Source organism: Anolis carolinensis, chromosome 3 (genome assembly GCF_035594765.1).
Source record: "Anolis carolinensis isolate JA03-04 chromosome 3, rAnoCar3.1.pri, whole genome shotgun sequence".
Lineage (NCBI taxonomy): Eukaryota > Metazoa > Chordata > Lepidosauria > Squamata > Dactyloidae > Anolis > Anolis carolinensis.
This window is the reverse complement of record NC_085843.1, coordinates 14,719,387-14,741,131: the sequence shown is the minus strand read 5'-3', so window position 1 is coordinate 14,741,131 and position 21,745 is coordinate 14,719,387. Positions and strand designations below refer to the sequence as shown.

The window sequence follows — 21,745 nt, the reverse complement described above, 5'->3', positions numbered from 1 at the left end:
TCGAATCTGAGAGTCTTACTGGCTGGTCATGGGCAATTCATGGCCAAGATAACCCTATGATAGGACTTTTGCCATAAATCAGAATTGGCTTGAAGGAACATACATTCTTTCCTTTTATTGAGACACTATACTTCTATTGATGTAGCCTTGAATTGCATTAGCTGTTTACCACTGTGTTACAGTGTTCAGTCATGTTTAGCATGTGATGTACTAAGATCCCAAAACATTTTCTAATGTCCTGGCCTCCAACCACGAGTTACCCATATGATATGTTTCGTGCCTAAATGGAGGATCTTATATATTTGTTGTTGATGTTGATGTTGTTGATAAAGTCAACTTTGACTCTTGGCAACCTTATGAATGAGAAACCTTCTAAAGCCTCACTTTATCAATGTTCTTCAAAGAGTCATGGTATGTCCAAATACAGCAACATCTCATGTGAATTGAAGCTTGGTAGCATCCACTGATTTGTGGTTTTGTAATTCGATAGTAGGCATTGAACTCAAGCATAACATTTTAAATTAGTTGATTCTCTTTCTATAAGAGGTATTCCACCATCCAGGCTTCAAAAATTGAAAATACTATAGCATGGATGATCCTAATTTTACTAAGTTATACGATGATTTAATGAAATGACTAGATCTGATTTCTTTTTTCGATAGAGTTACAAGCTGGGTAGATGCAGGGAATGCCGTATATGTAGAGCATATGGATTTCAGCAAGGCCTTCAACAAAGTCCTCCATGACCTTTGGGCAAACAAACTAGTCAAATGTGGGCTAAACTACAGTTAGGTGGATTTGTAATTGGTTAAGCGAATGAACCCAACAGGTGATTCTCCCCAATGCTTCCTCTTCATCCTGAAAAGAAGTGACAAGTGGAGTGCCATAAGCAGGGTTCTGTCCCGGGCCCGGTTCTGTTCAACATCCTTATTAATGACTTAAATGAAGGGTTAGAGGGCATGATCAAGTTTGCAGAAAACACCAAATTGGGAGGGATAGCTAACACTCCAAAAGACAGGAGCAGAATTCAAAACGATCCTAACAGATTAGATAGATGATTAGCCGAAACTAACAAAATGAACTTCAACAGGGACAAATGCAAGATATTCCACTTAGCCAGAAAGCATGAAATGCAAAGATACAGAAAGGGGGATACCTGGCTCAACAGCAGTACGTGTGAAAAAGATCTTGGAGTCCTTGTGGACAACAAGTTAAGCATAAGCCAACAACGTGTTGATTTTGGCCAGCATAAATAGGAGTATAGTGTCTAGATCCAGGGAAGTCATGCTACCCCTCTATTCTGCCTTGGTCAGACCACATCTGGAATCACACTGTGTCCAGTTCTGGGCACTGCAATTGAAGGGAGATGTTGACAAGCTGGAAGGTGTCCAGAGGAGGGCGACTCAAATGATTAAGCATCTGGAGAACAAGCCCTATGAGGAGCGGCTGAAAGAGCTGGGCATGTTTAGCCTGCAGAAGAGAAGGCTGAGAGGAGACATGATAGCCGTGTATAAATATATGAGGAGAGGTCACAGGGAGAAGGGAGCAAGCTTGTTTTCTGCTACCCTGGAGACTAGGAAGTGGAACAGTGGCTTCAAACTTCAGGAAAGGAGATTTCACCTGAACATTAGGAAGAACTTCCTAACTGTGAGAGAGAGCTGTTCAGCACTGGAACTCTCTGCCTCGGAGTGTGGTGGAGGCTCCTTCTTTGTACTGTATGGCCATCTGTTGGGGGTGCTTTGAATGTGATTTTCCTGCTTGGCTGGGGGTTACTGGATGGCCCATGAGGTCTCTTCCAACTCTATGATTCTGTGATGTTTTCCTGGGTTTAAGTAAAGCATCACTCCATTATAAAAGGAATCAGTCTCAAGTCATGATGGTTCAATTTCCAGCATCCCCCATGACTCTTCTGACTGGATCATTCTGGGAGTTGCATCCCTAAAAGTAACTTCTACAATGTCTACTAATTTCTTATAACTAGTTCTTCTGAAGTTTAGGTTTACATAAAACATGGAAAAGCAATAGAATGGAAACAAAGCCAGAAAGCCAAATGTGCTGCTACTTTGGGAGTGTAACCCCATGGCAGCGCTATCTGTTTCACCAGCTCACTAAGAATAAATATTTGTGCAAGTTGAATAATGTGACTTGGTGTGGAGGGGGTAGACTTTGGCAAGAAGCTCCTAATTTTTTTTAGAGTGAAAGAAATAAGCATTTCAGTGGCTGGAAGTATACAGAAAGCAGATGTAGCTAAACAAGGGAAGCCATTTTATGAGGGGAAATGAAAGAAAAAGGAGAAAGGAATTTTGGCTCCTTTCCCACCTAAACCTAAAACCACAGCAAATATCTTTTAAAAATGGATCCTTGTGTCTCATCAGTCTTTTTATAAAAAATCCTTTAAAATATTCAGTTCATAGAGAATTTTTCACCAATGAAGAGGCTTCGTTAGTTGTAGTTTTACATTTTCCTACTTGTTCTTGTTCTTGAAAACAGCATGCATGATAGATGAGACATTAGAGATGGAATATGCAAAAACAAATTGCAGAAGACCTTAGCCTTCCTGGGGATTCCATCTTGGAACAACTGTCCTTGAACATGGACTGGATGAGGGCTAATAAGTTGAAACTAAATCCAGACAAGACAGAGGTACTCCTGGTCAGTTGGAAGGCGGATCAGGGTATGGGATTACAGCCTGTGTTGGATGAAGTCACATTTCCCCTGAAGACCCAGGTCCGCTACTTGAGGGTGATCCTTTACTCATAGTTGATCCTGGAACCCCTAGGTGTTGGAGGTGGCCCGGAGTGCCTTTACATAATTAAAACTTGTGCGCCAGCTGTGCCCGTACCTTGAGACACCAGATTTGGCCATGGTAGCCCACACCTTAGTCTCATATTGCTTGGACTACTGCAACACTCTCTATGTGAGGCTGCCTTTCAAGATAGTTCAGAAGCTTCAACTGGTCCAGAGATCGGCAGCCAGACTGCTAACTGGAGCACCGTTCAAGGGTCGGACAACTCCCATAGTATGGCAGCTCCACTGGTACCGGTCTGCTTCTGGGCTAAATAGAAAGTGCTGGTTATTAACTACAAAGCCCTAAACAGTTTGGACCCAGGCTATCTAGAAAACCACATCTCATTGTATAAACCTGTCGGGGTTCTTCGATCATCCAAGGAGGCCCTGCTCTCGGTCCCACCCCCGTCTCAAGCTTGGCTGGTGGGAATGAGAGATGGGGCCTTTTCAATGGACGTCCCCCATCTTTGGAATGTCCTCCCTGAGGAGATCAAAGTGCCCTCCCCTCATTACTCATTTTTAAAAAGCTACTTAAAACATTCTTATGCTCTCAAGCATATTGTTACACCCCAAGGCAGCGTGAGCACTTGAAAACCAGACAGGAGAAAACCAGCCGGGCTGTGGCGCAGACTGTTGAGCAGCTGCAATAAATCACTCTGACCATGAGGTCATGAGTTCGAGACCAGCCCATGGCGGAGTGAGCACCCGTCAATTAAAAATAAAAAAATAGCCTCTGCTCGTTGCTGACCTAGCAACCTGAAAGATAGTTGCATCTATCAAGTAGAAAATAAGATACCACTTATAAAAGTGGGGAGGCAAGTTTAACTAATTTACGACTTGGAATGAGGAAGTGCCATCAGAGTGGATGATGAATCAGCTGCTCCCCCCTGTGTCCAGAATCGAACATCCCCTCAAGAGAAGGTTAAATTGCCTCTGCGTCTGTCTGTCTCGGTCTCTGTTTGATGTGTATATGGGCATTGAATGTTTGCCCTATATGTATATAATGTGATCCGCCCTGAGTCCCCTTCGGGGTGAGAAGGGTGGAATATAAATACTGTAAATAAATAAATAAATAAATAAATAAATAAATAAATAAATAAATAAATAAATAAATAAATAACATATAATATCTTTATTAAAGCAAATATAAATCCAGATGAAAATAGTTATAAAGTTTGAGGAGGAAATAGTTCTTTTTGAAAAGTCAATGATTAGTCCAATAAGGTGAAAGAAAAGGTCCAATATTATAATCCAAAGTCCAGAGACAAAAGATCTCTCCAAAGCAGTTACAATGTTCTTGAGTTAAAACAAGGAAACATGGCTGGAAATAGCAAAGTTCAAATCCACTGAATATTTCCTAGCAAACAGGCAGGAACATAGATGAAGCTGAGGCAAAGCTTGGATCAGGAACAAGGCAGGAACTAGGTTGAAATCCGGATCTACTCGAGAGTCACGGCAGGCACAGCCCGACGGAACTGGAAACTCGGCTTGGAAACAAACAGGAGCTAGAGTCGGGAAAAACTCCCTCAAGGAAGAGTAAAGTTGACACCGCAAAGAAGCCACTGAGCAAAACACTTTTATGGATCCTAAACTGAATCCCAAGTAGGGAGAGCAATATTCCCCAAAAGTTCCTATGGAAACTCTAACCATTATCCCCTCGGGACGCCAGACGTTGACTTCTACAAAGGCCTTGTTTTGCACTTCTCTCACGATTCAGAAATTCTCTTCGATTAAAATCCGCATTCTCAGGCGAGCTGAGAACATCTGGCACAGACAAGGGAAGAAGAGTAGGAGACTCCCTTCCAATTAACGGCTCTTCCTGGCTGATTTCTCCAGGCATTTGGAGCTGCAAAGGGTTCTCAGAACTGGGTGAAAAGTCACAATAAGCGTCATCTGTGTCAGAGTTCAGCTCCTGATCAGGCTCGATTCCGGCCACAGGGGGAGCTGCCGCTTCACCATCCACTTGTGGCACCGAGTTCTTGATGGAGTACTTCCTCATTCTTCCGCACAATGCTGGAAATTTTATGGTGTCATAAATTAGTTAAATTAGCCTTCCCGTGTAAAGCAGTACCTAAATTTTCTATGCAACTGTCTTTCGAGCTGCATAGGTCAACAGCAAGCTAGACTATCAATGGTTGGGAGCTCACTCCGACCCGGGCTGGCTTCGAACTCATGACCTCTCGGTCAGTAGTGATTTATTGCAACTGGCTACTAACCAGCAGCGCCACACGAAAAGAGCTTACAACATCGATAAATGGAACAGAAAGACTGTGCGATTTTCTTACAGCAGCTGAGGATATGATCAATAGTTTCGTCAGTTTCCTTGCACAGTCTGCATTTTGGGTCATCAGCTGATTTTTCAAAATTGCATTTATTCTGATGCCTTGCTCCTGGGCTGCAAGGATCAGGCCTTCTGTCTCCTTCTTCAGGGTCCCATTCGTGAGCCATAGCCAGGTCTTCTCCTTATCAACTTTTCCTTCAATTTTGTCAAGGAACTTTCCATGCAATGTTTTGTTGTGCCAGCTGTCAGCTCTGGCACAACAAAACTTTCTTGTACTGGTTTTTTGTCTGCTGTGCTTTGAGGAGTTTCTGATTTTTGACTTCAATCAGAGCAGATTCCTTACTTTGCTTTACATATTCTGCCAGGGCATGTTCTTCTTCTTTGACTGCTTGTTTGACTTGTAAGAGTCCTCTGCCCCCTGATCTTCTAGGCAGATATAGCCGGTCAACATCACTGCGAGGGTGCAGTGAATGATGAATGGTCATGAGTTTTCTTGTTTTTCTGTCCAAATTGTCCTGTTCCGCCTGTGTCCAGTTTATAATGCCAGCAGTATATCTTATGACAGGTATGGCCCAGGTGTTTATGACCTTGATGGTGTTGCCTCCATTGAGCTTGCTTTTGAGAATTTTTCTGACCCTTTGTGTGTATTCTTTACTGACCACAGTCTTCACATGTTCATGCTTGATGTTGTCCAGCTGTAATATGCCCAGATATTTATAGGCCTCTGGCTGGTGACAGAGGTGGTGTAAAAGCCGAAAAGCTAATCTTCACATGACGTGGATTGACTACAAAAAGGTCTTTGACTCACTCCCACACAGCTGGATCATCATGTGCCTGGACGCCATCGGGATTAGTAAAAATGTTGGCACCTTCATTGAAAACATGATGGAGCACTGGAAAACTGAACTGTTTGTTGGAAATGAAAGCTATGGACTTGTCAACATCAGGAGAGGAATTTTCCAGGGAGACTCATTGTCCCCTGTGCTTTTCATTATTGCCATGATCCCTCTGTCAACAATCTTACAAAAAACAAATCTCGGCTATCAAACATCTAAGAATTCTCACAATATTTCGCATCTGATGTACATGGATGACCTGAAGCTGTATGGAAAAACGGAAACTGAAATCCAGTCTCTGACTAACACTGTCCGAATTTTTAGCACTGATATCAGCATGGAGTTTGGCTTGGACAAATGTTCGACAGTGGCATTGAAGAAGGAAAAAATCATTGAAAGTGAGGGCATAAATATCCTAATGGCCAAACAATTATTATTATTATTATTATTATTATTATTATTATTATTATTATTATTATTATTATTAAACATAAAATCAATAAAGGAGGGAAAGAGTAATAGCAAAAGTGGAATATAGGCAGTCCTCGAGTTACAAATATCCAATTTACAGATGACTCATAGTTAAAAACAGTGGTGAGACAATAGGAAGTGAGAGAAATTTACCCCCAGGAAAGGGAAATTCACTCCTGGAAGAGTTATCATAGCGAAAGGGGGTCTCCACTGCTGCTTTACCACCTTGTTTCCACAACAAACCAATTTTTTCAAAATCCAATTATCACAGGGAAGGAAATGGAGGTGTAATCTTCTGAACAGGAGCACAGACAGCAAAACAAATACCACGGGATGTTAATCCTTCCCTATGCTACCCAAAATTAAATATATGTATATTTTTGATTGGGGCTACACTTTAAAATACACCTATTCTGACTTACATACACATTCAACTTAAGAACAATCCTACAGAACCTATCTTGTCTAACTTGGGGACTGCCTGTATGTCTACAAACTCCAGTCCATCGACAGTGATATGAGCAGAGACAATGGTTTCCTGGCTCACTACACCCTGGCCTCATGAAGTCTTCCTTGGCCAGTTTAGCACATCTTTCTGGTTCCCAGCCAGCATCACACTACATTTCCAACTCCTTCCACCAATTCATATAGTTGTCTGCCATCGGATTCAGACAATATGTCTATGTTCCCTAACAACCATTGTTGAAACTGAACTTCTCGCCTCATCACCACATCCACAATTTTTGCATTTATATGGCTATTCACAAACATAGTCTCCCTATGAAGGCATTTTACACCATTCACCTAAGAAAGTAAACCTAAAATATATCTACACTTTAAGTTAATGCAGTTTGGTACCACTTTTATTGCCATGGTTCGATGCTGTGGAACTATGGGAATTATATGTGTTGGTGAAGTCTTTCATAACCGGAATCACTGGGTTTCTGTGAGTTTTCCGGGCTGTATGGCCATGATTTTAGAGCATATTATTTGAGAACACAGAAATGCTGGACCACTCTTAACAACTACCATGTCAGACTACACAGAGAAGCCATTGAAATCCACAAGCAGGTGGACAACTTCAACAGAAAGGAGGAAAGCATCAGAATGAACAAAATCTGGCAACCAGTATTTTAAAAAACTCTAAAAAAATCAGGACAGTGAATAAAAAACAGAGAAATTCCAGTCAAAAAACGAGCAGGGCCAGCTAATCACCTCCCAACAAAGGATTCCCCCAGGCAGGAAGCATCCCAGCTTTGAAGCTGCAAGGCTTTCCAGTGCTAATCAAGGTGATTAATTGCAACATGCACACTTGCCCCCAACAGAGAAGAGCTCTTTCTCCCACCCTGGACCTTCCACAGATATATAAACCCCACTTGCCTAGTTTCCAACTGACCTCACAACCTCTGAGGATGCCTGCCATAGATATGGGTGAAAACGTCAGGAGAGAATGCTTCTGGAACATACAGCCCAGAAAACACACAGCAACCCTATGGGACTTATAGTTTGGTTAGGCATTAGGAATCTTTGGCAGAAAAGACTAAAGACTTTGCAAAGTTATAACTGTGTTGATTCTATAACATGGAGCCATGGGAGATTAAAGAGGAATCAACCTGCATTAATTCTACAGTGTAGATGCAAGCTTAGTCTACTTCTAGCTTTGTTCTCAGCCTCTATGGTGTTGTAAGATCCCTTTGCATATTGGTCCTCAAAATTTGCTTCTTTTGTCTCCTGTTAGTCTGTATTGTAACACCAAAGTTTCCTACGGGTTTCTTATAAATGGTATCTCGTTCTGAGGCCTGTTTCAAAATACGTGCTGATAGCTCCAGAATGTTTCTTGGCAAGGAAAGGCACTTTGTCTTCTTCCTGCTTAAGAACTATTTCAAGATAAATCTAATCCCATTGCAAAATTGCTAGCATTTCATGCAAACACACTTGGCTTTGATCCCTACCTCCCTCCTCCTCCTCTTCCTCCTGATAAATAGCACTTTCAGAAATTAAAAAGAAAAACTGTTATTGTGATTTTTTTTTTAAAAAAAACTTTGTAATGATTACCTGTACATGCAATAAACACATCTCTTAAATGTAGTGATTAGTCACTAGTGTTATTTCAAGCCATCGGATGGCTAATTACACCCTGGGTTAGGAGACTTTTAAGTGCAGGCTCAAACAAGGCTCTGCATTATTACCCTCTCTTGTTGGATGTGGTGCTTGTTAGCTTAAAAGCTTCCCTAAAGAGCTAAACAATTCCCAGTGTTTGGTTTGCAGATTTCGGGGCTTAATGCAGTTGCCACAGTGATTGCAAGAAAAAAGCATATATGCAGACATAATGAATTATGTTTCAATTAGCCCCCCAGAGACCCCTGCCTCATTTTCACATGAGGTTTTGGGTTCATTTCTGGAAATGATGCGTAAATACTTTCGCCAAGGTTATTTTTCATGTATTTCTGAGCATCATTGAATCATGCATCATTTTAATTGGAGAAAGAAGAAATCTGCATAATTTGTGAGTAGTATAAGACTACAGACTTCTTAAAAATACCCCCAAATCCTTATATTTGTAACTCCATGAATATAAACCTTAACCTGTTTTATCTCACAGTAGTACTGGAGAATTTTTTTAACCAATATTGTGGACTTCTAAACAGACTAATAAATGAGTTCTAAAGCAAATGAAGCCTGAACTATTCCTAGAAGCCAAGACGACTAAACTTATTTATTTATTGTATCAGAAGCAAAACTGAGGGTACAGTTGCAATATATTTAAAAACACAAACAAAGTTATAAAAACTCGGCATTATGCTAATTGTCCTTTGACTAGTAGCTGGCCACTTGGATTGCCTCTGGTGTTGCTATAAGAAGGTCCTCCATTGTGTATGTGGCAAGACTATCATACTTTGATCATGTCATGAGAAGGTATCACTCACTAGATACAACAATGATACTTCGTAAGGTAGAAAGCAATAGGAAAAGAGGAAGACCATATTCCGGATGGACTGAGTTATACAAATAAGTTATGGTGCTGAATCTGCAAGACCTGAGTAAGGCTTAAGGATATGATGGCCTGGAGGTCTCTCATTCATAGGACTGCCATAAATGGATCAACTTGACAGCCATTAACAACACAACCCTCACATACCCAATGGTGGAGAGGGCAAAAGTCCCCATTCTATCACATCAATTTTTACCTAACTATCCATCTGTTTCTCATAGGTGTGATGTGATTACTTGCATCTGCTTCTTGAAATAATAATAATAATAATAATAATATTATTATTATCTTTATTTCTAGACTCCCTCTCTCCCTAGAAGGACTTAAGGAGGTTAACATACAAGGGTTGAATGAAAAGTAATGCCTCCACCTTCGTTACTTCGGTTTGGATGCGAATATTTTAATAAACCAAACACAGAAATAATCCTTAGAATGTGCTCTTTAACTACCACTATTCACTTTTCCACATAATCACCAGACAATTGGATACATTTCTACCAACAATGAACAAGTTTTCTGAAGCTGTCACAGAAGAAGTCGACACTGTTTCCGCAACCAGCGTCTCACAGTACCCATCGTACACAGATCTTCTGATAGCCAAGCAAAGCAATAATGTGACCACACCTTCTTGTGAAATGCCGATTATGCTTGAAATTTCTCTCTGAGTGATACGATGATCATCCTGAATCAATCTGACAACCTTTTGCTTGTGAAACTCGGTGGTTGCTGTCACAGGACGTCCAACTCTTTGTCTCGCAAGTCAGATGTTCCCACCTTAACATCTTTAAACTTACTTGCCCAACAATGCACAGTACTCACATCAACACAATCACCATAAACAGCTTGCATTCTCTGATGAATCTCCTTTGGGGTGACACCTTCTGCTGTCAAGAATTCAATGACTGCACGTTGCTTAAGTCGCATTGACGGACCTTCTACACAGGGTTCCATACTTCGCACTTTCACAACACAACAATTCAATGCTAAGGCTTCCCACCAAATGGAACTGTAGAGAAGAGTCTACTGAACAAGCCAATACCTGCCGCATACCAGTACTGCCATCAGTTGAGGAGTTACGAAGGTGGAGGCATTACTTTTCATTCAACCCTCGTATAAAATGGCAAACATTCAATGCCACAACTACTTCACTTCATATTAAAAAGTATAAAATGACAATAGCATACTCATTAAAATAAAAATTCCAGATTAGAAAAAACAATAAATTTAAACATAACAGTCAATAAAAACATTATTGCACAGAGCGAGCGTATACCTGGATGGAATGAAATGACCAAGTTGCAGATAATGTTCGGCATTTGTTGTAGTTTCACTTAGACTATAGTTGCTGTGTGGTGACAGTTATGTTAATCCTCCTCCTCTCTGTTCACTAAGGTGCATAGATGTGTCTTTAACTGTTTTTTAAAGGAGAGGGTGGGGGCCATTTTTATTTCTTTAGGGAGGGAGTTCCAGAGGTGGGGGCAATCACGGACACGGCCCCCTCTCTCGTTCCCACCAGCTGCACTTGTGACGGGGGTGGGATTGAGAGCAGGGTCTCGCTGACCAAAGTGCCTGAGATGGTCTATGCAATTTGACAAATAGCCTGGACCAGAGCCTGAGACCTGAGAAATTAGGCTGAAGGATGCTTTAAATCAGAGCATGGGACAAATGTGACCCTATAGGTTTCCTAGCCTGCCATAGAGAACAGCTTATACATGTGTGAACAATGACTCATAAACTCACAGCAACAACCCTGTGGCCATTGGCCTGTGGGATCCCTTTTCGTTTCCCCCAATACTAATTAGCTTGAACTTCATTCTCGGAGAGATTGTCTGGAGTTTAGCAGTTCAATGCCACTAATAAATTGAAGATGATGTGTGCCTTCAAGTGACCTTTAAGAAATCTCACAGAGTTTTCTTCAGCAGTGAAATCCTCAGAGATGGTTTTGCTAGTTCCTAAAACTAGCCTAGTACATGCACCTAGTATTCATTGGTGGCCTTTCATCCAAATACCAATCAGGATCAGTCGGGATCTGGTGCATTTAGGTATTTAGACTGCTGGTACACTGCTGCATTTCTTCTTTTCTTCTAGATCCCAAGTTTCTGTTTTGGGTCTTAACCAGTGCCCGATATCATAGAATGATAAAGTTGGAAGAGACTTCATGGGCCATCCAGTCCAATCCCCTGCCAAGAATCAGTAATGGACTAAATCAGTGGTTCTCAACCTGTGGGTCCCCAGATGTTTTGGCCTTCAACTGCCAGAAATCCTAACAGCTGGTAAATTGGCTGGGATTTCTGGCAGTTGTAGGTCCTGGGAACCTACAGGTTGAGAACCACTGGACTAGATGAAGACAAGCAAATTAAAACTTAGTCCAGATAGGACCAAGGTTCCTAGTTTGGCCTTGATGCCTATGTTTCTGTGGCAGCCAAGAGTTAATCAACACAGTTAAAGCTACACTGTCATCTGTGCTTCTTGGAGATGTCTGACCTGGCCATGGCAAAGCATGTCTTACTGGTAATCTTCTTTAGATAGAGTTGCCAGATCTCCAGTTTTCACCAGGTGGTAGATGAGGATACAAATTCTATAGTTTTGGTGAAGCCATCTCCAGCCAAGAAAAAGTTCTGTGTGAAAACCACCAACTCAAGCTAGGAGAGAAGTAGTTTGCTACAGTTTTCAAGGCTTACTTAATTTCTTGCTTCAACTTGCAAAGGTTTTTCAGTCTGTGGATTTGGTTGGTTTCTTGATCTGGATTAAACCCCTTTAGCTAAGACTCCTGTCTGAACTTCCAAACAGAAGATATAGTCTACACACACATATACGTACATGTACACCCATGCAAATGGCAAGGTGTGAGCAAATATGGTTGGTTCTTAATGCATCACACTTAATGATTGACACATAAAAACATAAGCATCCCTAGACTTCAAGTTTTGGCCCAGAAATCATAGCATCACAGAGTTGGACAGAGCATCAAGTCCAACTGCTGCTGAAAGCCTGGGACAATTCTGAACTAGCAATGCTGTCTGTAGTTTATTGTAATACATTCGACATGATGCTACTTTTTGAAACTGTCCAAAAATCTCAGTGAGGTCCAGTGCTGCAGCCAAATTGTGGATTTCACAGTCATTTGTCCAAGCATAATTCAAAACAGTGACTATGTCCTATTAAACACTATACAACTTGGATCAATCTCTGTGTGTATGTATAGGAATGATTCCCAGCTTGATTTTAAGATCCTCAAAGGAGGCCCTTCCCTTGTTTTTGACATGCCCACTGGTACATGTCATGAGAACGTACGAGAGAGCTTTCTTGGTGACTACTCCCAGATTGTAGACTTTGGTCCTCTTCCTGTTGCCTTTATGTGGGCAGGTAACAAACTTTCAAACTTTAGGGTGAATTCTAGCTCATATGCAGATGACACCATGCTAATAACAAAAAATAGCAAAGACTTGAAAACAAAAAAAAACATGATAGCTAGATATGATTTACATATCTATAAAATAGTTGAAGACATTGAAATATAATTCAAAATTTTCTTACTTTGGCTCAGTCACTAATCAGAATGGAGACTGCAGTGAAGAAATCAGAAGAAGACTTGGAAGGGCAGCTGTGGAGGAACTGGACAAGATCCTTAAATGTAAAGATATACCATTGATATATAGGAGTTTCCATGCCACAGTTGTGTAAGTTGTGAAAGCTGGACAGTGAAGAAAGCTGATAGGAATGGATGGATGGATGGATAATCATAGACTCATAGAGTTGGAAGAGACCTTGTGGACCATCCAGTCCAACCCCCTGCCAAGAAGCAGGAAAATCTCATTCAATCAGCCCTGACAGATGGCCATCCAGCCTCTGCTTAAAAGCCTCCAAAGAAGGAGCCTCCACTACACTCCAGAGAGTTCCACTGCTGAACAGCTCTTACAGTGAGGAAGTTCTTCCTAATATTCAGGTGGAATCTCTTTTCCTGTAGTTTGAAGTCATTGTTCCGCGTCCTAGTCTCCAGGGCAGCAGAAAACAACTTTGCTCCCTCCTCTCTATGACTTCTCCTCACATAGGGCCCTCATCATGTCTCTTCTGAGCCTTCTCTTCTGCAGGCTAAACTTGCCCAGCTCATGAAGCCGCTCCTCATAGGGCTTATTCTCCAGACCCTTGATCATTTTAGTCGCCTTCCTCTGGGCACATTCCAGCTTGTCAACATCTCCCTTTAATTGCGGTGCCCAGAATTGGACACAGTGTGATTCCAGGTGTGGTCTGACCAGAATAGAGGAGTAGCATGACTTCTCTGGAACTAGACACTAGGCTTCTATTCATGCAGACCAAAATCCCATTGGCTTTTTTAGCCACCGCATCACATTGTTGGCTCATGTTTAACTTGTCCACAAGGACTCCAATATATTTTTCATATTTAGTGCTGTCAAGCCAGGCGTCCCCAATTCTGTATCTATGTGTTTCATTTTTTTCTGCCCAAGTGGAGCATCTTTCATTTGTTCCCATTGAACTTCATTTTGTTAGTTTTGGCCCATCTCTCTAATCTGGCCCACCTCTCTAATCTCTATCTTATTATATATCTATCTATTCATATATATTCATCAATGCTCTTAGGAGCCGCTGGTGGCACAGTCATGTGCCGGCAAGACTGCTGACTTGAAGGTTGACCTGAAGATTGCCAGTTCAAATCCTCATGTTCAGGTGGAATCTCCTTTCCTGTAATTTGAAGCCATTGTTCCGTGAGAGTGCGGATGAGCTCCCTCTGTCAGCTCCAGCTCCCCATGTGGAGACATGAGAGAAGCCTCCCACAAGGATGGTAAAACATCAAAAGTATCCAGGCGTCCCCTGAGTAATGTCTTTGCAGACGGCTAACGCTATCACACCAGAAGCGACTTGCAGTTTCTCAAGTCGCTCCTGACATGAAAAAAATCAATGTACTGTATGTACTCGAGTATAAGCCTAGTTTTTCAGCCCTTTTTTAGGACTGAAAAAAAAACCTCCTCGGCTTATGCTCGGGTGAGGGTCCTGGTGGGCTTATATTCAGGTTGGCTTATACTCAAGTATATATGGTATATTTATTATTTTTCTCTATTATTATTGGTATTATTACATTTATTATTTTACTCTATTAATTATTATTATTACATTTATTATTTTACTCTATTATTGTTGTTTCTTTTACATTTATTTTACTCTATTTTTATTATTAATAATACATTTACTCTATTTATTATTACATTTATTTTACTGCATTTATTATTATTATTACATTTATTATTTCACTCTTATTATTAAAAGGATACATAAGCACATTTACATTGAAGAAGATGAAAATAATGATTTAATCAGAGTTGAACAGTCTTATCTTAAATTACAGTTTGATGTAAAGATTCAAAAACATTTAAACTACTGATGCCTCAGTTAATGTAATTTTATTGGTATCTCGGCTTATACCTTAGTCAATGTTTTCCCAGTTTTTTTGTGGTAAAATTAGGTGCCTCGGCTTATATTCGACCCGGCTTATACTTGAGTATATACAGTACTTTAAAATAAAATAAAATTACTTTAGGTCAATTGTCATTTTTATGTAATGATTTGTTTAGTTGTGTTTAACAGACTTTTAGACAAGTCTGTATTTTAACCATGTTATGAGCTGTCTTAGCCCCCAGAACTGAAAAAAAGTTAGGAAAGCAATATCTAACCAAATACAGCAGAAAGACATGGATGAAATCCAAGAAGTTTGGGGAAAAACCAGATATGGTGGGCTGAAAACTTGAATTTTAAAATTGAGATGACAGGCCTGGCCCAGTTTGGTTCCTGCCGCTTTCAGATCAGATGCACCTAATCAGCAGAATTCCACAAAGAAAGGATTGAATTCATTCTGAGTTTTCGGTTTTTAAAAAAATGTGACCACTGATATTCTACAGATGCAGACCAGCATTAGCCAGCACACTTGGGCCAGAAATATACACGTATTTGTTTCTCCTGTGTAAAATAAAACACCATCTTTCCAACCACACCCATTGGCTTGCGATCTATTAACCCTGTTTTCAAAAAAATAGATAGGTACAGACAGATCATATTGAGGATGTGAATAGTAATTGAGGCCCACAGGATTTGGGAACAGAGCCATGAATTCAAATTATTTCTGCTTTTTTGTAGGTTAATTTTGATAATTGCATTAATGATACCTTAACTTTTATTATATACACCTGCTTTTGTTTTATTTTTTTATCTCCATTGCAACTGCTGGGCTCGGGCTGTGGCGCAGGCTGGAGAGCAGCTGCAATGAATCACTGCAATGAATCACTCTGACCAGGAGGTCATGAGTTCGAGGCCCGCTTGGAGCCTATGTTTGTTTGTCTTTGTTCTATGTTAAAAGGCATTGAATGTTTGCCTATATGTGTAATGTAATCCGCCCTAAGTCCCCTTTGGGGTGAGAAGGGCGGAATATAAATGCTGTAAATAATAAATAAATAAATAAATAAATGTCTTCGTTGTTGTTGCTGTTGTTGCTGCTGCTGTTGTTGTTGTTTTTGTTGTGTGCCTACAATGAATTTCCATGCCAAGGACTAATTCGAAACCTCCTTTCTCACCACTACACATCAACTTCTTTCTTCTCTTTCATATACAAGTTGATTTAGTCTCTTAGAGCTATTTACTGCCACTGAAATATATAAATATGTATATATAATGTATTTCTCATTTCAGTGGGCTGTTTATTACCATTCATGACAAAGGACATATTGCAACAATGCTGAATTCATGGCCTGAAGAAAACATAAAGGTAATGGATAATTTCATTTAATTTTAATGGAACAGAAACGATGAGTTTAGATGTTGAACATATTCCATGTACAGGACATGACTGGAGAGTTGGACTTACTTGCTTCAGAATGATGTTTTATTATCCACTCTTAGTAATGGAATAACTATAATATGTATGGGCTGAGATTCTTCATTCAGGAAACTCCTAAGCTGTGAAACTCCTTCCCAAAGGAGGCTCATTTTACTCACTCTTTGCTTTCTTTTTTACCTTCATAATCAAAAACAGAGGAGAGAGGATCCCTCTTGTCCTTCGCTGACCGTAGCATTTGGAAGGAAGGAAAACTGCCATTTCTAGATGTTCTGGTCATCTGCAAACCCAATCAACAATTGGGCCACACAGTTTACAGAAAACCTACACACAGAGATAGATACCTTCATAAAAACTCCAACCATCACCCAAGTCAAAAAAGGAGCACAATCAAAGCCCTGACAGACCGTGCACAAAGAATCTGCGAACCTCACCTCCTCCAAGGTGAACTCAACCACCTAAACTGGGCTCTACAGGCCAATGGATACTCCACCACAGACATCAGAAGAGCTGCAAGGCCAAGAACAAGCCATGAGAGTCAAGACAAAGATCCACCCAGAGGAAAGGTGTTCTTACCATACATCAAGGGAACCACTGACCGCATAGGCAAACTGATGAAGAAGCACAACCTACAAACTATCTACAGACCCACAAAGAAAATCCAACAAATGCTACGGTCAGCGAAGGACAAGAGGGATCCTCTCTCCACTGCAGGAGTCTATCGGATACCATGCAGCTGTGGACAAGTCTACATAGGGACCACCAAACGCAACGCCCAAACAAGAATCAAAGAACATGAAAGGCACTGCAGGCACTCAACCAGAGAAATCAGCCATAGCAGAGCACTTGATGAACCAACCTGGACACAGCATATTATTTGAGAACACAAAAATGTTGGACCATTCCAACAACTATCATGTCAGACTACACAGAGAAGCCATTGAAATCCACAAGCATGTGGACAATTTCAACAGAAAGGAAGAAACCATGAAAATGAACAAAATCTGGCTACCAGTATTACAAAACTCCAAAATCAAAACAGTAGATGGGAACCAAACCTCTGAGGGCTTGACTGACAAAGGATGCCCCCAGGCAAGAGACAAAAAACATCTCCAATGCTGATTAGGATGATTAACTGAAACATTAATGCTGGCTCCCAGTGACAAAGGACCCTTGCCACACCCCAGACTCTACATAGATATATATATTCTTTTCTTTCCTTACTTAGTTTATCCATACCTCACAACCTCTGAGGATGCCTGCCATAGATGTGGGCGAAACGTCAGGAGAGAATGCTTCTGGAACATGGCCACACAGCCCGAAAGACATACAACAACCCTGTGATCCCGGCCATGAAAGCCTTCGACAACTTGTTTCCCCTGATGTTAAGTCCAGTCGTGTCCGACTCTGGGGGTTGGTGCTCATCTCCATTTCTAAGCCGAAGAACCAGCGTTGTCCGTAGACACCTCCAAGGTCATGTGGCCGGCATAACTGCATGGAACGCCGTTATCTTCCCGCCGGAGCGGTACCTATTGATCTACTCACATTTGCATGCTTTTGAACTGCTAGGTTGGCAGAAGCTAGAGCTAACAGCGGGCGCTCACTCCGCTCCTGGGACCTTTCGGTCTGCAAGTTCAGCAGCTCAACGCTTTAACACACTGAGCCACCAGAGGCTCCTAGTTTCACCTTTACTTTGTATCTATTGGTCGATTTCTCAGAAATAGGTTATACCCCTCCATTGCTACATTCCAGTTATAGGAGTCGTCCCACCAGGTTTCAGTTATGCCTATTACATAGAAACTATTTTGTTCTTCTAAGAGTTCCAGCTCATCTTGTTTATTGCCCATGCTCTGGGCATTAGTGTAAAGACATCTAAGCCCGTTGGACATTCCCCTTAGCTGTTTATTTGATATTGTTGTCCCCTCGCTGCTTTGTCCTTGTTGTATTTGTCAATCCCTCCCCTTAGCCTTTTGTCTGTTCACTCAGGGCCTTGATAAACTTCTGTTCCCAAGGATAATGTCATTCTCTCCCACAGCTATTTTAGCTATTTTGTTTTAATTTACACTGTAAGCAGCTTTGGATCCTATGGGGAGAAAGCCAGAATAGATAAAGAAAAAAGGAGGTTCCAAAACTGGCATGTTTATCAGGACATCCTGGGCTTTCTAGAATTCCTGGGAAATGAATCATTTATTTTTCAAGAACTCAATAAAGCTATGAAGTTCTTAGGAACTGAACTGTAATACACACTCCTCTTCCAAGGAGAGAGTAGAATATGGGGATCCATGCAACTTTTCATCCTTAATAAAATATTTTGCCAGTATGAAATAATAGGAAAGTGGTTGTCTTGGAGCACCACTTAGCCATTGGAAGTCCTTCTCCACGTGGGATATTAAGGCAGTGCACCATCCCAGATGAAATTGCTCTCTGTAGTTTTGGGTTACATCATGGAATCATAGTTGGAAGAGACCACCAGGGCCATCCAGTCCAATGTCATTCTGCCATGCAGAAGTCACAACCAAAGAGCTCCCAAAGAGATCATAGAATCATAGATACCCTCGTGGGCCATCCAGTCCAATCTTTGCCAAGAAGCAGGAACATCACATTCAAAGCACCCTCGATAGATGGTCATCCAGCCTTTATTTAAAAGCCTCCACCACACTCTGGGGCAGAGAGTTCCACTGCTGAACAGCTCTCACAGTGAGGAAGTTCTTCCTAATGTTCAGGTGGAATCTCCTTTCCTGTAGTTTTGAAACCATTGTTCCGCGTCCTAGTCTCCAGGGCAGCAGGAAACAAGCTTGCTCCCTTCTCCTTATGACTTTCCCTCACATCTTGATCCATGGCCCTCATGTCTCCTCTCAGCCTTCTCTTCTGCAGGCTAAACATACCCAGCTCTTTAAGCCGCTCCTCGTAGGGCTTGTTTTCCAGACCCTTGATCATTTGAGTCACCCTCCTCTGGACACATTCCAGCTTGTCAACATCTCCCTTCAATTGCAGTACTCAGAATTGGACACACTGTGGTTCCAGTATGGTCTGACTACGGCAGAATATAGGGGTAGCCATCCAGTCTCTATTCAAAAACCTCCAGAAAAGGAGACTCCACCAGACTCTAAAACAGCATATTCCACTGAACAGCTCTTACCATCGGGAAGTTCTTCCTAATGTTTAGGTGAAATTTCTTTTCCTGTAATTTAAATCCGTTGCTCCTAGCCTCTGCAGTAACAGAAAACAAGCTTGTCTCCCACCTCAATATGACATCCTTTCAAATATGTTAACATAGCTCCCGTGTCCCCTTTTAACCATCTCTTCTCTAGCAAAATGCTCCCCATCGGGGTGCCAATCTGTTGGGTTCTGTAGCAACAACCAGTGTTGAGTATGGCTGCCAATCATTATCCTGTGGAAGTTTTTTGCATGAAAAAGATCCCTTTCAGTATTTGCACTTTAAAAGTTTTCCCAGTCGGATGGGAACTTTTAAGGAGCCTTAAGTAAATCAAGCTGAAAGCAATCATGTGGTTAGTTTGAGGCTTGATATTCCTAAAACAACACATTCCATGGGAAGAAACCTGTGTATCGAATCGAATTTACTCTGGTTTTGTCAAAATGTGACATCAAAGTATGAGGTCCATTATTTTCTGTAGTCTCAGATTTGCAAAATTCCAGGCTCGTTTACTGTTACCATCCGGCTCTGGATTACCATCAAGGACAAAAAGTCTAGTTCAAAAGTGCATTGAGCCAAACCAGGATAGAAATCGGGAGACCAGAGCACTGCGAGATGAATGGGTACATCCAGGATGAGGATAATGAAGATGATGATCACAGAATCATAGAATTGGAAGAGATTACAAGGGCTACCCAGTCCAGGCAGGAACACACAACCAGTGTGCATCTACACTGTGGAATTAATGCAGCTTGATACCATTTGACTGCCTCGGCTCAATGCTATGGAATCCTGGGAGTTGTAGTTTTGCAAGACCTTTGCCTTCTTTGCCAAAGAGTGCTGGTGCCTCACCAAACTACAAATCCCTTACAGTTTAGAGAATCTGTACTTTAAAAAGCATCATATGCTTCACATCCTGGAACACCACCATCCAGGATAGTAAGGTAGAAATCAGAAACTTCATAAATTGGGAGTGCAAACTTTGATTAAGTTATAAGTTTTCAATTTCTAGGAGCCATTTTTAATTAGTGGTGAGTTATTTTTGGAGTCTGTTCTTTCCCGATTCCAGCAGGTTACTTTAATAGGGCAATGGAAGAGATTAGGAATGGCCTCATTATGAGTGGTGATTTTTGTCATATGAAAGGGTGAACTATGTGACCTTTTCTTCAACATATCAAAAAAGCACCAAGGATAATAAGCCCTTTTATTTAAATTCACTTTAAAATTGGTGGCAGATCAGTCTTGAATCAAAAGTATTGAAAGGGCAATTATGTAGTATTTAGACTGTTCTTTGGAACCTGAAAGTTCAGAAATCCAAAATTGTCCATATAGTTTGCTGAGGTACTAAAGCAGCTCCACTGGCTGCTGGTAAGTTTCCGGTTCCAATTCAAAGTGCAGGTTATCACCTACACATGGTTCTCAACCTTCCTAATGTGATGACCCCTTCATACAGTTCCTGATGTTGTGGTGACCCCCAACCATAAAATTGCTTTTGTTGCTACTTCATAACTGTAATTTTGCTATTGTTATGAATCATAATGGAAATCTCTGATATGCAGGGTGTATTTTTATTCACTGGACCAAATTTGGCACAAATATCCCAAACACCCAAATTTGAATACTGGTGGAGTTGGGCGGGATTGATGTTGTCATTTGGGAGTTGTAGTTACTGGGATTTATAGTTAACCTACAATCAAAGAGCATTCTGAACTCCACCAGTGATGGAATTGAACCTATCTTGACACACAGAAGTCCCATGACCAACAGAAAATACTGGACAGATTTGGGAGGTATTGACAGTGGTTTAGGGGAGATGTAGTTCACCTAAATCTGGAGAGACTGTGAACCCAAACAACAATGGATCTGGACCAAATTTGGCACAAATACCCAATACGCTGAAATTTGATTGCTAGTGGGGTTGGGCGGGGGACAGTTGATTTTGTCATTTGGGGGTTGTAGTTGCTGGGATTTATAGTTAACCGAGAAATGCCTGCTTGGAGTCTCCCTTTTTGGAGTCTCAGAAACAGCCCTCCCCTTTGATGATAGGCCAGCTGAGAAGGACAAGCAGGGAGATCTTTAGCCTTCTCTGCCAAAGGGGTTCCTAAAACCATCAGAAATATGTTTTTTTCTGATGGTCTTTGGCGATCCCTCTGATACCCTTTTGTGACCCCCCCCCGGGTCCCGACCCCCAGGTTGAAAAATGCTAGCCTAAACGGTTCAAGTCCCCAAGTCCCTTTTTGAATTGGTTCTATCATAAAAACATGGAAAAAGTTGATTGAACTGCAAAAACTTTGTTTTTATGGGACATCCTGCAAGACATTTTGCTATAGTTTTTCAATTAAAATCTCATAGAGTCTCAACCATTTAACATAGTTTGTGGCAA

The 21,745-nt window shown here is 41.2% G+C and overlaps 1 protein-coding gene across 3 annotated transcripts in view; it reads left to right on the top strand.

Annotated features, from left to right (window-relative positions):
* The window catches only part of me3 (malic enzyme 3), a 175,166-nt gene that overhangs the window by 99,837 nt on the left and 53,584 nt on the right, over window positions 1–21,745 (top strand). For all 3 annotated transcript variants that reach the window (XM_062977085.1, XM_008108123.3, XM_016992694.2), the window contains one exon: window positions 16,064–16,139. In XM_062977085.1, coding sequence (XP_062833155.1) covers window positions 16,064–16,139 — 76 coding nt within the window. The remainder of the gene's footprint in view (window positions 1–16,063; window positions 16,140–21,745) is intronic.